Genomic DNA, 16,487 nt, shown 5'->3' with positions numbered 1-16,487 from the left:
ACCAAAAATGACAAGTAGGTAGGAGTCTGGCCAGTACTCTGACGAGAGATCTCCTGGGAAAGCAAAGGTTGCTGCTGGAAGAGGTTAATGGGACCAGCAGGAGTTCTCACCCTGTTGCATGTGTGGGTCCTAATGGCCTGGTATGGTGATGGGGACACCATACTGTAAAAAAGGCACTGGTGTTCTGGTCAAATTTCTCCCTGGGCTTTACCAGTCATGGTCTCCTCGGTGTACCAGCATTCTTGGGTTGCCATAGCATCATCCAGGTAGGGCTACATATTGGTATTGGTGGGAGTTCCCATTACCTGTAAAGTGCCTTGAGCATTATCTAAGCATAAGCATTATTATTATTATTATTATTATTATTAAAGGGGAACTGCAATGCTTTTTTTGTTTTGTTTTTTTTTTGGGGGGGGGGTTAGAAAGAGCATTGATAAATGCATTACAAACCACAATTAAATTTACACAGTACCATGTAAAACCACAACCACAGATATGCACAGTGTCATGTTCTGTGACTCAGAGGCCAGTGATTGCAGTGATGTGTTGTGGCCCTATTGCGTTGTAAACGAGCAGGCTTGTGAATACATGTCTGCATGTCTTTTAATCCAATAGAAATATTGCTGTCGGATTCCAGACATTTTGCCGACAAATACAAACACAGGCTGGAATATTTCTGCGGTGAAATATCTACTGCACAACCTGAACTCTTACATTGCATTAAATGAGTGATTACAGAGAGCAGGAAGGGCCATCTAACGTCACTTGCCCGGGGCGAGAACAGGGATCTGCAACAATATGATAATTTCACAAAGTTCACGATTTTGTGTTCAATTCGGAATTTGTAAAATTTTACAAGACCGTGAATTAATTAATAGCCGGTCTGAGAAATTGGGACTGTAGGCTCCCTTTGAATTTGCATGCTGCTTTTCAAAAATTGCACATCTAATTCAGGAACGCACAGACCGCTTTCTCTGTCGCGCGTAGTCTTTTAAGGGCCTAAAACGCAAAAAAAAACAAACAACGCGCTAGAAGAGGCACGTTCTCCCGTCGTGTCGTCGAGAGAAGGAACCCGGGCGCGCGGCGGGGCCGACATCGGAAACTCCGCGAGCTCCGAGGCTGCAATCATCCATCAAGCGGAGGGGGAGCGGCGCCACGTGACGCACAGCGGGGGGAGGTGGGACAGGAAACATGGCTATAACGCCTCTCGAGGGAATGTCGATTTCAGGGTGATCGTCTAAAAAATTGAAAACAGTGGTCCACAGGCTGCCTGCAAGTAACCTCTTCCATGCTAAATTTTAGTTTGGGCATAAACTATTACCCCTTTAGGTTGTAGTGATTAAATATGACACTAAATCTCATTACCCGTATCTCTATCGATTGCACTGCAGCAGCCCGGGTATTTGCTGTTCTCGTAGATTTACGAAGCTTATTTTAATGAATATAAATGCATTATCCATGTGGCTATCCAAAAACCGTTAAAAATATAATTTCACGATTTTTTTTTTCAAATTACAATTATAATGCGTTTTTTCGAAGATTTATCAATCGTGTGTTCGGTTGTTTCGTTGCGCGTTTTCAGATGTACATTTTGATTCTCCGTTGTTTATGCCAAGTGAATGCCATGGTCTAAACGCCAAAGCCCTCATTCGACCATGAAAAGATAACACAATCGATTGAGTAACAGTTTTTGTTAAGCGTCACTATGGTAACTTGATACCGGTGTGTTTGGGTTTGTCAGCATAGTGACGGCCTCCGATGAGCAGCCGTCTAAATCTGTTACAGCGCCGAGTTTTAAAATGTTAGATAGTTACGGTCTAAAAAACAGCACTCTCTGAATGCACTGTTAGTCCTGTATTTCCATCTAAAACACGCATTGCATAATGATATTCCAATGCGGGTGAAGTAAAATTAGAAAAAAACTCGTGGAAGATGTGCATCTGTACTACAATCTGGGTTAAATACTGTATAGCTACTGCCACCTACTGGACAATTTCTGAAATCATTATTTTCATAAATTGCGCGTTTTCGCACTGTGTTAGAAGAATCGGTGCTTTTCACGTTTAACTATATGTTCGTGCAAATAACAGGTCACATGGTATTAAATGGTTAAAGTAATGTTGAATTACTTAAATGAAAAGATACAGTAAGTATATTTTACTTACGTAAAAGACTAGTAAAAACCAACATCGCCCAACGTGGGGCTCGAACCCACGACCCTGAGATTAAGAGTCTCATGCTCTACCGACTGAGCTAGCCGGGCTTGTGTTGTATAAGCTTTTCGTGGGTCTGTAATAAAGAAATATTGTAACATAACTACTTTGCTGTTTTAGAATTGAAGTATAGTTATTGATTGATTTCTTATTGCACGACGCTTTTATCCAAGGAGGGGGGAGGAATAATTTGAACCTCAAAGCGTTACTATTTAACAAATAACTGTGAATTAAATAGTACAAAACAGATGGGCTATTCTTTATTATAAAAGACGCTAAGCACGGCGGAAAAAATCAGCAAGATTAAAACATATTTAAATCCCCACTTCTGGTCTCTGCTCGGTGTAGTTGTAGTGGATTTCATTGCTCGCGTGGGTAACGCCGGGTCGTGCTGGCAGGGTTGACGTCATAAAGTCGAACTCCGAACTCCTCTAAAACTGATTCACCTTTAGCAGGATGACAACACAAAGTCGACACAGACATCCATCCGATGGAATTTAATGTTTAACAATTACGTACGTTTTTTTTACAACGAATTTTTTAAACGATATAGCCGCACATCCTTTCACTCAAATTGACAAAGTACCTACCAGGTACAATTTGTAAATATAAGTCTATCTGGAGAAGCAGCTTTATAAACGTGACGGTATGTATATGACAGGATTAAAAGTGAGTAAGCAAAATTAATCTTATTTTTCTTCTAAATCTTATTGAAGAAAAAAAACGTTGAAGAGTTGTTGTGTTGAAATGGTAAACGTGTGCTCCGTGCAGACTACAGCTTTTATTAGCTATAAAAAATATTTCGCAGTGCAGCTGTTTGAAATGTTACGATGATGCATTATATCGGTTTTGTATTATCTATTGGTAGCTAATTGGTAAAATATGTAATAACCATAAATGCGTTTCTGTGAAGAAAATGTGAGGAATTACAAATGTAAGCGAGCATATTGGGTGTTAAGCATTTTGTATTTTTTTTAAAATGTTATGCATTTTATTCACACTTTAGAATCTGGAATTGTTATACTGAGGAGAAAACAGACAGATGTTTGCATAATAACCAGTCAGATTGTTTTACTGCAGTGGCTTGCTTCGACAGTCTTGGTAGACAGTGGGTTAATAATAAATCAGACCAACTGTGATCTCTCAGTACTGTTTCTCTCATATGCTCCCAGATACGCCATCCTGCCTTCCTTAGAGAATCGTTTTTTTTTTGCCCTGTACTGGCGTGTGATTGGTGAATTGTACTATCAATCTTCACGACGCGTCGGTGCGTCTGCTTTTCATTGGTCGGGCGTCTCCGTTCAGGCGGTACATCGGAGCCTGCCTATTGGCTGGATCCTTACGTGCATCGCGCGCTGGACTGATTTACCACGCTTTGATTGGTCAGACATTCATGTTCGGTTGTGCGCTGCTAATTGTATTTTAAAGAGGCAGGCCTTACCGATTTGAATGGTTTTTTTTTATTATCGTACTGTACAAAGTTGAATGTAAGCCATTTAATTTCGCGTATTTGCATTATTTTGTGGTCTAATTATTTTCATCTCAGTCAATTCATCTCCGCAGTATGGATTACTCAACAACCTCTAGCGGGTTCAGACAGCGTAAGTTACGTACGTCAGATTTATTTGTATTTAATTTTCACTTTTCCGTGACACTTTCCTATTGTATGAAAGGGGGGGTCAAACAGGATATATCATGTCTGAAAAAAGGAGAAGATGGTGGATATTTTAGTGTTTTTACTAATGTGCGCAAGATATATCTGTTTCAGAAAATGTCACTGCCAGATTATCTGGGCTTCTGTTTTAGTTGTCTTTTTGAGCTAGACAAGGCTGCAGCGCACTGTCCGTAGCCAGTGTAAGCGAAGGAACCGTACAACAGGATCTCGACACAGTGTAGCGGAGTCAGAGATGCCGGTCCTCTGCGCTGTGTTGCTGAAAGAAGCTCTTTGAATTGAGAAGAACTAAGCGACGCGGAAGACGCAAGTGTACAGCTGTCGTCTTTTTTGCAGGAAACGAAGTTTTTCCCCATTTTACCTGGGTAAAGCACAATTGACATTATTCCTAGCACAGCGGTTTAAGTACTACGGTAGAAGGCTGTTTGAACCGCAGTGCCAGTGAGGAGGGTACCGAGTAAGACCACAGCCGGCCCAGTGCTTTCTGTAGCTGTTGGGGCAGAGGGTTCGTTCATGGCCCTAGTTCTTCGGCACATGTTTTTAAAGCCTGGGAGTCTTGATATTTGTAATTTAATAATGGTCCGTGAACAAAGCCGTGACATTTCGTTAGGCAATACAGGCTGTGAAGTTTTCAGTCAGTCTTGTCCACTGGAGAAAATGCAATTAGAATTTTTGTCTTGACTCATCCAGAGTTCTCCTTTTCATCTTTGTGTAAGTCTACCATAGTGCTTGAAAAAGCCAGTTTTAGCTTTGTTTGAAATATCTTCTTGTCTTGTACACATATTTCATAGTCTGGTCCTTGTGGAACACTGACATGCAGTGTTTTAATTCATAAGCAGGACAGGGTGTAGGGACCTGCCAAAATGTTTTTTGTCAGAATGAGGTCTGACGCATGAACAGTGTCCTAAAACGCAGCACTGCGCAGATGAAAATCCAAGGAGATAAATTGGCTGAAAAAGGATTTTTTTTTGTAGCATTCAATAGATGTGTCAAAGTTTTTTTTTTAACATATCAGTCGTCTGTGTGAGTGTCTGCATCAGGCCCTGCAGAATGTAGCTGTTCTGTCTGGTACTGTGCCTCTTGCGGATGGTCCCAGCTCAAGATCTCAGTCCCAGGAATAGGATTCAGCACAAGCTGTCAACCTGGGGCACTCGCCTCACCTCTAAACTATGACGGGATTTCAGACCTGCTTCTGTTGTCCCTCTATATAGCAGGGGGGTTTGTTTCTAGAAGGTGGTATGCTTCAGAACTATACTGGCTTTAGGGGTTTGATGTCAATGTGCTCTAGTTTCTGTCGTGGTAGTAAATCTGGGCACAGACCGAACTAGGTACTAAGCACAGCATCTTTTAGAAAGGGTGAAGGACTTCTAGCGCTCCAGAAACAGGAAGGGGGGGGGTATTTTTAGTTCAGATCAGAGGAGGCTCTTTCTCCCACGTGAAGTCTTGATTCAGATGCCAGAGGGGGAGGCTCTGTACTGTTTCCCTACAGGAGACAGGCCGACGTTATATATAGTATAACAGTATAGTGCACAGTTTACAGACAAGCTGCTGACAGCTACCATAAATGAATACCTACAGGTTTATTGACAATATGTGCATTTTAACAGCACATATGGCAACATTTATGGGTTGCACATCCACAGTGTTCAGAAGCTGGGTTCAGAAAACGAGCATTCAGCTTTATAAGAGACACTGGAGTGCAGTTTCAGGAATTGCGTTTTAAGGAAAGGAGAAAGTGCCTTTTAAATATGTGTCAAATCCAGTTTAGCAGAGAAATGCCTGACTGTGCCTTGAGGTGGAAAGGCCCAGCACCTGGAGAGAAGAGTCCAGCAGAGACGTGGGCTCATGTGACTTGCTCAGCTCTGAGTGCCAGCTGGCTGTGTCCTGTCAGGCCTCCTGGTTGTTGTGGCACCACTCCACCAGCTCTGCTGCCTCGCTCCTGTGACCTCTTCAAGGGACATCTTGGCTGCGGATGAAATAATGCAGTCTTTATTCTTGAGAGAAATTCATTCTGGGCGAAAACATCTTGTGATGTTCCACTGAGGTCGAGACAAGCTGGGGTTTTTGTGCTGGGCGCAGTGTGGAGGATGTGGAGCATTTTCCTTGGCTTTGGAATTTCCTGGGATGCAACAGCACCGAATGAATCAGCATAACCCAGCAAATGTCACCTGTAGGTTTGGGATTCCTCTTCAGTTTTAAATGCTTCTACTGTAGATCAAGACACAGCCTACAGCGACATGTTTATGCTGCTGTGTTTGCACAAGGGCTTCGTGAATTTATTACGCCTGTATTTAGGCGGCGTATTCCAGGAGGTTAGGATGAAGTTGCCTTAGGTGAGTAGGTGATGACAAATCAAGGGTTGCTCGGCTTTTGGGGTCGATAAATAGGAAACAAAAACACACAGAGTGATGTGCGAGGCATGCTTCTCGCTCACCCCAGCTTTCGCTGCTCGATTCTAATCAAATGCTGAATGCTTTTTCCACTGCAGGCTCACTCGGTGAGAGTGCAAATCCACAGCAGAATAACCTGACGGCGACTGAGTAGGAAATTGTTTAAATGCACAAAACATCCCTAGTTGCACATTTATTTGGGAGCATTAGACGAATAAAGTATTAATTTCATGCACTTCCCTATTTATCTCTTTTAAGGTGAGCTGTTTGTACCTTGTCTCTTGGAATTCTGACTCATAGGAGTTTTCCTCCAAAGTATACTAACAACAGTTCAGCTGCTCGGGACCAGTCCTACCAGTTATTTACCAGAGCCCTAAAGCTTGGGGCCCAGTAGAAGAGTGTGGGGAAACGGCACAGTGTTGACTTGGAACAGAAGATCAATCTCTGCAACACCTCTGCCTAGCGAGGGGGTGCGATTCCTCTTTTTCCACAGAGTAACTGTCTTGGCCTGCAGCCTGTTCATGTGAAAAGCAGAGATGCGCGCTGCCCTCGTGTGTAATGCACTGCAGTGCCAGCGTATGGAGTGCGTGCCTGCAGGCACTCCTCGCATGGCTGCAGGCCTGCGTCCGTCTCTGCGTTCTGATCTCTGACCTGCGAGGGTTTTGCCGCTTCCAGAACAGAAAGCGAGAATGAGGAACGCGACGCCGGACGGGGCCGAACCCAGCCAGCTCTTCGATGACACCAGCACCGGCAGGAGGGCGGCGGGCCCGGGTTTCAGGGGCTCAGAAGCAGCGGGGGCGGGCTACCCAGGACAGGCTCTGCTCTCCGACCCCATGTCCAATCTGGCAATGGCGTATGGCAGCAGTCTGGCCAGTCAGGGAAAACAGATCGTGGACAAAAATGTAAGTAGAGGCTTAGTCCCTTAGTCATGGGGTAAGGACATCTGAAGCCGGAGTCTGAATAATAACCCTTTGCATTCCTTTAGTGCCTTTTCTCCTAAATGGTATCTTCATGGATTGATCAGGGCTCCATTCATCTGCCGCCGAAATGTAAAATCCTCTTGAATTTATATTACAATATCATCATAATTGTATTCATAATAGAAGAGTAACTTTCAAGACCGTTGTTGGCAAAATGTTCTGCACAGTCATTAAGTTTTTAAGCCGCTATTTAACGAATTTTTGCCTTCGTTTGCATGCTTGCTGCTTGCCTTCGCAGCTCATATGTGCGTGCTCGCGTTGTGCGTGAAGACAAGGCCCTTTGTGCGCTCGTTACAGCTCCTCTGTAGCGGTCAGTGTTAACGAGGCCGGCATCGCTACAGGAAGAAACGATGAGGTCTCTTCTTTTGTTGAAGACGCCCCTTCGCTGTCACAGCTGGGCCTGCAGCAGTGCCTGGCCGGCTTTGTTAACTGAGTCCACTAAGGATTCCAGTTCTGTGTTCGAGGCATGTGTGCTTTTGACTTTCCTGACTATAAACCTGCATGATTCCAAAAACAACAAGGTGTCAAACTGACCAGTTCTGAACCCCACAGCTGGACAGATTCATCCCCATCTCCAAGCTGAAATACTACTTTGCTGTGGACACGGTCTATGTGGGCAGGAAGCTCGGCCTGCTGGTCTTCCCTTACATGCACCAGGTATTGATTTTTGCTTTTAACTGGAATTGGATTATTTGCGTGGAATGTAACCCAGCGATTTTAAGCCTCCTGTTGTGCAGAGGTGTTCTGAGCTCTGCAGGGCCACGTGGCGGCCGGTTTCGCGCACTGTTGCCCAGTGCTGCATGCAGATCATGGCGTTCAGGAGCAGAAGGGGTCACTCCGATAAGCTTCTGGATCAAAGCAAGGCTTTTTGTCAACAGACAGAAGCAATGCACAAAATATCTGGCCAGCTGAGCCCTCGCCTCTGTAACTGCCGAATAGTGACAGCGGGAGATGTCTGGCTCATGTTTGGATGCAAGACCTTGAAGTTCACAGTGACTAGAAACACTCCATATTCACCTCTGAGAGAAATAATGTGAGAACACTGGCTTCCAGACAGCTGGATTTACCAGAGTGGTTCATGCTGAAAGGGAAACTTTTAGAATCGATTCTGTGTCAGTAGATTAGAGATTCTGTATTGCTGTGACTGATCTCATTCTGAGGCTTGCTTACAGGTTTTTTAATTGCTGAATGTACAGCATGTACTGCTCAGGGTCAGAAGCCTGAAGTGGGGTGCAGCTGTTTCTCTCCCCTGGGCTGATTGCCGCTGCGTTGGCAATTCAGTGGTCCCCCCCCTGGCGTGTTTGCCTATGTGATGGGAGACATTGAAGTGCTCTTTTGTAATCCTCTCCTGGCTTTCTGTGCAGAACTGGGAGGTGAGTTACCAGCAGGACACCCCAGTGGCACCCAGGTTCGATATCAACGCCCCTGACCTGTACATTCCAGGTAAGAACAGCACTGCTTGGGCCAGCAGGGGGCTGAGGTTCCTCCAGCCAGCACATAGCCGCCCGTCATCAGAGTTTTGACTGCGCTTGGTAATAATAATGTTTCTTTATTAGCCCTATACAATTTCTTGCATTAGGAATGCGTCTTTTCGCATACCCCAGCTTTTCTCCAGGGAGACACAGACACACAGACAGGGAGAGAAGCTGGGGGTCAGAGCGCAGGGTCAGCCATTGTACGGCGCCCCTGGAGCAGTTGGGGTTAAGGGCCTTGCTCAGGGGCCCAACGAAGTAGGATTCCTCTGCCGGCCACGGGATTTGAACCGGCAACCTTCCAGCCACAGGTTTTCCAGGGCCCAATGCCGTGTCGGAATGGCAAACCGTGCCGCTCCTTGCCTTAACGCTACACTGGCGAGATCAGCCACAGCTCGATGAGCTCCGCTCCGGATACAAGACTGAATGGACACAAGAAGCCCCCATCTGTTCTGGAAGCGAGGACCACATGACTGGTGCATCAGCATGTACTAACAGTATAGTTCCTTTGCATCTGACTGATGGGAACCTCAGAAAGGTTACAAATGAGAGGAGGCCATTAGGCTCATCTTGCCCTTTAGTTAATTAGTAGTTAATTGATCCAAGGATCTCATCCAGCAGTTTCCTGAAAGACACTGGGGGTTTCAATTTCAACAGCACGGGGGGTAGCCTGTTGCATACTCCCACTGCCCTTTGTGTAAAGCAGTGCCACCAGTACTCAGTTTTAAATACACTTCCACTTACTTTTCACCTGTGTCCTCAGGTTTGTCTTTCACTCACACAATTCTGAAGAAACCTACTAGATTTTTGAGAGCTTGTATAGGATCCCCTAGTAATAATCTCCGTTCAACACTAAAAAGGTTTGGTTCCTTCAGCCTGTCGGTGTAGGACATTCCCTTAAGCCTCAGAATGAATCCAGTTGCTCTTCTCTGGAGTGATTCAGAGCAGCAGGATCTTATCTATAACGTGGTGACCAAATTTGTACACAGTGTTTTAAACGAGGCCTAAATAGTACCTGGTACAATCCTAACATCACATCCCTTAATTCAGTTTCTACACTTTTGACTATACTCAACATCTTGTTTGCCTTTTGAATTGATTCTCCGCATTAGAAGATGTACATGATGAGTCGACACAAACAGTTCCTTCAGCCAGTGTCTTTCCTAACCTGCAGTCTTGTTTGTTACCACAGCCATGGCATTCATCACCTACATCCTGGTGGCAGGGCTGGCTCTGGGGACTCAGAACAGGTGAGCTGGCAGGCTTTGCGCTTGTATAAGGTTACTGCGCCACACAGCACTGATATAGAGCTGCACTCTTGTAACAGACGGCTGCTGTCTCTCTCTTCAGCTTGCGTCTTCCATTGCAGCTGCTGAAAAAAGGGCTGAGGTGTCTGTCTTTACCTGGATGTGTTTTGTAAAAGCTTGTAAAGGGTTTACTTATTGTATAGTTCAGATTCATTGGTTGCTTATTGTGTCGTTCATCGGAATCCTAGGAGCAGTGTTCTGTGGGTGCTGTGGGGTGGGGGCTCAAGCACCCCCGATATTTTTTAATCATATTATTGTTAAATCAGGGGTTAATGCTTGTTCAAAAATGTTCCTTAAATAGTGTGGAAAACTTTCCACTTGCAGTATGCAGTATTGCAGTACTGGAGTATGCAATGTGTTGTTTAGAGTAAGATGCAACAATCATGGCAGGTGAGTGATGGATCACAGGAAGTGCATGTGTGGTTTAAAAATGGGCAGTGTTAGTCCTGTGTGATGGCGAGGTTTGGCAGAAATGCTGCCGTGCAGCTGCTGCCAGGGTCCTGTATGTTGACGTGGGGGTTTGCCAGTGAAGCAATCCAGGCTGTAGCTTACAATCCCATCAGAGCAAAGTCAAGCTAGGTCACCGCTCCTCTCCTCCTTTCCTCCTGTGGTGTGTAGGTTTTCCCCTGAAATTCTGGGCATGCAGGCCAGCTCAGCCCTGGTGTGGCTCATCATCGAAGTGCTGGCTACTCTCCTCAGCCTGTACCTCGTCACAGTCAACACTGACCTCACCACCATTGACCTCATAGCCTTCTCTGGGTACAAGTATGTGGGGTAAGGCAATTCTAATGCTAGCAGAAAGTGCTGAATGTCTGCAAAACACTGGTCTGGCATATTCAAATGAGGAGCCTGGATATAGATTAGAAACAGGAGGTAAAACACCAAGCCTAAAATGGAGCAGGCTCAAACCCAAGCTTTTATCTGAGAAGTGGTCCGTACTCTTAACAGACGTGACCGTAAGGAGAGAGTAAACAGTAACTGATCTCCATCAAACCATCTGGTCCAGATACTACCTCGCTAAGCAAGCAAAATGTATAAAAACTAAAAAGTATGCACCCCTATTTTCAGGGAATGCCGAGTGTCACATGGCACAGGTCTTTTTCATTTTGCAGTGCAGCATAGTAACAAAGTTACTAGAAATGGCCATATATTTACAACAACACAATGTTTCAGCTGCTTAAAGGTAGTCAGCTGAGTAAAGATGCTCACTGCATTGTAAATATCTGGCGCATGGTTCGAAGGGATAGAAAAAGAGAATGCAATCCAGTCTGCGCTATTCTGTCTGATCTTTTTACCCTCTACTGTGCTGATCCTCTAAGAAGGCTGACTTACTGATTAACCACAGTTGGTTTACTCTCAGTGAAAAGTTAGGACACTTTCCTTGCCATGTTTACTGCTTTGGGGACCTGATCAGATAAAGACAGCTGTGCAAACATTCCCAAGTCTTTCCTTAAAAGAATACCATCCAGACACTGGGCGAAAAGGCAGAAGTTTAAGGATGCAGCTGTATTGTTACATGCAGAGAATATAGGTGTTACATGCTCAGTGCATTTTTATAGAGTTACAGTTGTGCATTTGCTAGATTACAGGGTAGTTACTATACTCTGTTTATGCTTTTAGCTCGCTGCCTGCACTGGAGAAAGCAGGTGGTAAAGTATCCTGATTAAAATGTCTCCAACGTGTTGACATGTTCCACATCTTCCTATTTTACTTTTACACTTTCATACCGTAAAAAGGGAATCATACCGTAAAAAAAGCAATTTAGAGCACCCTTAAGGAAGAACAAAGACAAAAAATGTTCCTGAAAAAACTGCTTTCACGCCCTGGCTGAGAAGGGTACCGCGTTAGTTTGGAAAGTGCTGACTTGGGTAGGTTCTTCGGTGTAACTTGTCCTTCACGTTTTCACCCCTGTCCCTGCAGAATGATTGTAGGAGTTGTGGCCGGGCTGCTTTTCGGAAGAACAGGTTATTATCTGATGCTGCTTTGGTGCTGCATAGCCATCTTTGTCTTCATGGTAAGCTTTTAGTTTGTGTTTTTTTTAATTTTAGTTTTGTTGAGTGATCCTCCGCATCATGTTGGAAAACTGAAATGGACCTGTTGCGTTGCCAAGACAAGGTGACCCATGTGCACTCACCTCACTTTCATTGTTATGCTGAAAAGCGCCAGTTTTTGTTCCCCCTACATTTCCAAAAAGAAAGATTCCTCAGAGAGGCTATGAAATAGCAATGTAATTAATTAAAGATTTTTTTGGATATTTCGGCTTTTATTATAATTTCTTAAAATTACACTGAAATTACATTCTCATCCTCCCACAACAAGCTTGCAGCAGGACAACACGCTTGTGCCCATGCTGCTTGTGGAAGATCAACTGTGCTGCTCAGTGAGAATGTGGACGTTTTCCTGTGCACTGCTTGCCAGGCAGGAGCCAGAGATCAGTGATCAGTCACATGCTTGTCCAGAGTGTGTGAGAGAATGGGACACAATCCCACAGGACACCACCTTCAGCCTGGTGCAGAGCACTATTTTGCAGAACAACAGTGGCCACAAGTTCCTAACCTGAGGCTTACACACACAGTAGACACTTGTATCGTTGAACAGATGTGACACAGGTCATCGCTGGTTAACTTTGTGGGCCTGTTGCAGTTGTAAGTGATGGGTTCCTTTCGATGCTCTGCATGTAAAACCTCTGAATTTTCCCTTCTATGTGCCTGTCTCACCCGACTTGTACCCTTAGTTAAGGGAAAAAGACACGCTATTTCACATGGAGGGCTTTGATGTTGAAGGTGTTTGATGTAATAAGCCCCTGGACTGTGGCAACAGGAGGTTTTGCCCCACATGCTGACAGTTTCCCATGATCCCCCTCCCCCCGGCAGATCAAGACTTTAAGGCTGAAGATCCTTTCGGAGGCGGCAGCGGAGGGCGTGCTGGTGAGGGGGGCGAAGAACCAGCTCCGGATGTACCTGACCATGGCCATCGCGGGCCTGCAGCCCGTCTTCATGTACTGGCTCACGTACCACCTGGTCAGATGAGGTGCCCGCGCGCTCGGGGGGGCAAGCCGTGGGGCCCCCGCCGCTGCCGCCGCGCCCCTCACTTCCTGATCATCTCACCCGGGGACGGCTTCAACCTGGAATTCTGCAGAACCATCTCTAGCGGCGCCGGCACACTGCTCAGCACAAACGGACTGTTTTGTATTTTTTATTTCGGAATGTGAATGTTTACCGCAGATCATGGGAGAGCATCCTTCCCGTAGGGAAGATTTTTGATGTGTTGTTATTTTTCGGTCAGCTCTTTTGAAGAGGAAGGCTAGCATACGCTTTCAGCTGATAAGTGGGTATTCTCCAGGAAAGGCAGGGGAGAGGAGGGATTGCGGGGCGCACATCCATACACCACAACACATTGCCCACGCTTTTCATTAGGTTTCCCCCCTCCCGTTGCTAAAATCAAACGCTTAGTGAACTCGAATCACCAGCTCGGACTCAGAATTGGCGGTGTTGTGTGCGTTATCCCGTTCGCCTTACTTGAACAAGTGAAAATTCAGGGCAAGCCGCCGGTGGAGGCATAAACCAAAAACCCTTCGTTGTAGTGGAGTCACGGTGGGCGAGGACGTGCGCTGTTCGGCGATTACAGCGGCTGTAGGCCGCCCTCTCTCCGGCGATTACAGCGGCTGTAGGCCGCCCTCTCTCCGGCGATTACAGCGGCTGTAGGCCGCCCTCTCTCCGGCGATTACAGAGGCGGTAGGCCGCGCTCTCTCCGGCGATTACAGCGGCTGTAGGCCGCGCTCTCTCTCTCTAACCGCTTCGGAGAGGAATGATGGCGCTGCTCCGTTCCCGGCTGCAGGCCCGGAGCCAGGTTCGAGCCCCAGCCTTTCTGCTGGGGGAGAGGGGCCCAGGCGCAGCGGGCAGTGTTGGGCTGCTAACGATCATTCCAGCCACACAGGAAGGGCTGATCGATTAAAAACACGCCCTGATCACACAGGCCTTTCTCGGCTTTCAGCTGCAGCATTGCGCCACCCCCAGAACTGGCCCTCTTGTCATGTTGCAGCCTTATTCCTGAGGCGGTCCTGCTACAGTGTCCGTACTCTGATGTGTCTGAACGCAAAAGAACTTAATATGGCCTCTGATTGCCAGGCAATAAGAATAAATCAGGGTGTCAGAATTTTTATTTCACTTGTTGGTCATCGCCCCCCAAATAAAGAAAGAACATCAGTCAGATGGGTCACCAGTTTGTTTCAGAATGCTAGAATTTCAGAATGTCACTGGCACTTCCGACTGGTCGTGTGCCTTACGCCATTCCCAAGACACGATTAAAGAAATGCAATCCCATTACAAGGGCATCCACCCTGCGGAAAAGCAGCCGTCGGAGAAGCTCTTCATGCACATCGTGCATAAGTGGTTGAAAAAGAAAGGGGCTACTCTGAACTATGTCTTGTGGAATTGAGCCTTTCTCTTTAGCTGTTTTTACTGATGTGTTCCTTTTAGCCAATCCTGTTGCGTATTAGGCTGGTCCCTGTTTTACAGCATGGTTGTATTGGTAATTGGCAATTGTATTGGTAATTGGGAAGAGTTGTCAGATGCCTCTGTACACCACTTGTGTCAGCAGATTTACAGTAAGGGTTGCTGAAGAGTGGAGCCAACAGTTAATCAGTTTTGTCCTTCTGCTGCCCTCTAAGGCCACAAAACACCTTTAAGGTGTTTTCCCTGCACGTCCTCTGTAATTCGGATTGCAATCGGAGCTCTGGTACCGCGCTTTACAATCCATTTGAACTCTTGCTAATATCTGTTTTGTAAGTCTTCTCACAATTCCACAATGTGGATGCTTTTGATGTGTGTCCTGCGAGTATGTCATTTATTTATATTTGTACCCGTGAGTGGGTGATGAAACAATAAAAAGAGACGAAACGGATTTTGCTGTTGTGACTGTGGGTCCTGTCCTGCACCAGGATGCTTCTTACTCCTCTTTCCAGTGTGGTCGCTGTGCCTTCTGTCTGCTGTTGTGACACCGAGACGCTGCGCTCCACGATATCTCCACCCCTCTGGGATGCAGCGGTTTCAACCTTTTTTGATAGAAGGTAAACTCATGATACCTACTCGCTGGTCACTCCTGTTTCCTTAGTCTCCTTGTTCCCATCCTGTCCCAGGACTGACCGTCCTGTTTCCAGCTGATCTCCGTGTCCACCTGGAACCTCCCAGTGGTAAGGGCAAAGACCCACCCACCCTTGCACTCTCTTCACGTATCAGTGTGAACTGAAAATAAACCACCCCCCTCAACCAGGACTGGAACCTATAACCTCCAAGTCTTTCCAATTTACTCCCACTGAACCCCAGAGCACTGGATTCCTGTGATGTCCTGCTCTCTGAGCTGGGTGTCAGATTCCAGGAGCCCTAAACTTTCCACCTTCGCCTCAGTTTCTGCTCCAGGTTTATAACGTGCCCTTGGTGTGTTATAACGAAACGAAGGAAGTGAGCCCACCTCCATCTCTGGGTTCCAAACTGACCAATAAAATGGTCACCGGTCGCCCCAAAATTTCTAAAATGGGAAATTTGGCCAGTACACTGGGGTAGCACCCCTTCTCTTTTTGAGAAATGCCTTGGGATTTTTAATGACACAAAGAGGGCAGGATCCTGGTTTTGCATCTCATCTGAAGGATGGCGCTTTTTTACACAATAGTGTCACAGTCACTATATTGGGGAATTGGGACCATCACAGACACGGTGAGCGCCCCCTACAAGCCCCACTAATACCTCTTCCAGCACCAGCGTTAGCAAAAATCGGCCAGTGCTCCAGCAAGTTGTTTTTTTTTACATCTGACTTCAAAGCTTATCCTTGGAGGTAGTTTGATACCAAGCCTGTTAAGGAGACAGTTTGTTAAACATGAACACGTCGCTCCCTTTCTGAATTGTATCCCGATATAATGTGCGTGTCGTCAGCAATGTGATTGCTCTCCTGTGAAAGCAGGGACAGACAATGCTGCTGAATACCTCTTGAGCGCTAGCTCCATTTTAAGTCTGTGTCGGCAGCGAATGAGGAATGTCTATGAACTCTTTCACAAGAAAGGGCACTGCATTCCAATTGGTATCTGAACCGCGGTTTTCATAAAAGAAATAGAACAGGCCTTCGGCGTCTTCCAAAGGCCCCTTTGAGAAGAGCTTCGTTTGTGTGGCAGTTTCAGTCGCGAGGTGGTGCTGTAACACCGGGTTACAGGTCGAGCCCTGACAACTCCTGAATTCATTCGATAGCATGAGATCGCACTGTCTGGGTAAATCTCTACTAATGCTTGAGGGAGAGAAATCTGTATGTAGGGAGCCCCTAATATGGCGCCTAAGTAATTTTATTCAAATCGCCCACAAATACCACTGCAGGATGCAGATTCTTCGCACATACAAGGACTTTTCGAAAGTCGGCAAAATTCGGCATCAGAGCCGTCCACAGAGCCTGCGTACTTTAATTTATTAC

The 16,487-nt window shown here is 46.0% G+C and overlaps 1 protein-coding gene and 1 non-coding gene across 7 annotated transcripts; one reads left to right on the top strand and one right to left on the bottom strand.

The window, feature by feature from the left end:
* Positions 1-2,190: 2,190 nt before the first annotated feature.
* trnak-cuu (transfer RNA lysine (anticodon CUU)) lies at positions 2,191-2,263 on the bottom strand. Its single transcript has one exon. It is a non-coding gene; the product is annotated as a tRNA-Lys (tRNA).
* Positions 2,264-2,600: 337 nt separating this feature from the next.
* Positions 2,601-14,936, top strand: yif1b (Yip1 interacting factor homolog B (S. cerevisiae)). Of its 6 annotated transcripts, none has more exons than XM_015341070.2 (8): positions 2,601-2,728; positions 6,951-7,177; positions 7,808-7,912; positions 8,620-8,698; positions 9,920-9,977; positions 10,653-10,808; positions 11,955-12,048; positions 12,908-14,936. In XM_015341070.2, the coding sequence occupies exons 2-8, from the start codon at positions 6,965-6,967 to the stop codon at positions 13,061-13,063; spliced, it is 861 nt and encodes a 286-aa protein (XP_015196556.2). In that variant the 5' UTR covers positions 2,601-2,728; positions 6,951-6,964; the 3' UTR covers positions 13,064-14,936. The 6 variants fall into 6 exon arrangements, with proteins under 6 accessions (XP_015196556.2, XP_015196553.2, XP_015196552.2 ...); XM_015341067.2 differs by having other exon boundaries at positions 2,601-2,882; XM_015341066.2 differs by having other exon boundaries at positions 2,602-2,859.
* The last annotated feature ends 1,551 nt before the right edge of the window (positions 14,937-16,487 follow it).

Source organism: Lepisosteus oculatus, chromosome 3 (assembly GCF_040954835.1).
Source record: "Lepisosteus oculatus isolate fLepOcu1 chromosome 3, fLepOcu1.hap2, whole genome shotgun sequence".
In the NCBI taxonomy this organism is placed as follows: domain Eukaryota; kingdom Metazoa; phylum Chordata; class Actinopteri; order Semionotiformes; family Lepisosteidae; genus Lepisosteus; species Lepisosteus oculatus.
The sequence above is the reverse complement of the archived record's forward strand: the minus strand, read 5'-3'. Positions and strand labels throughout refer to the sequence as shown.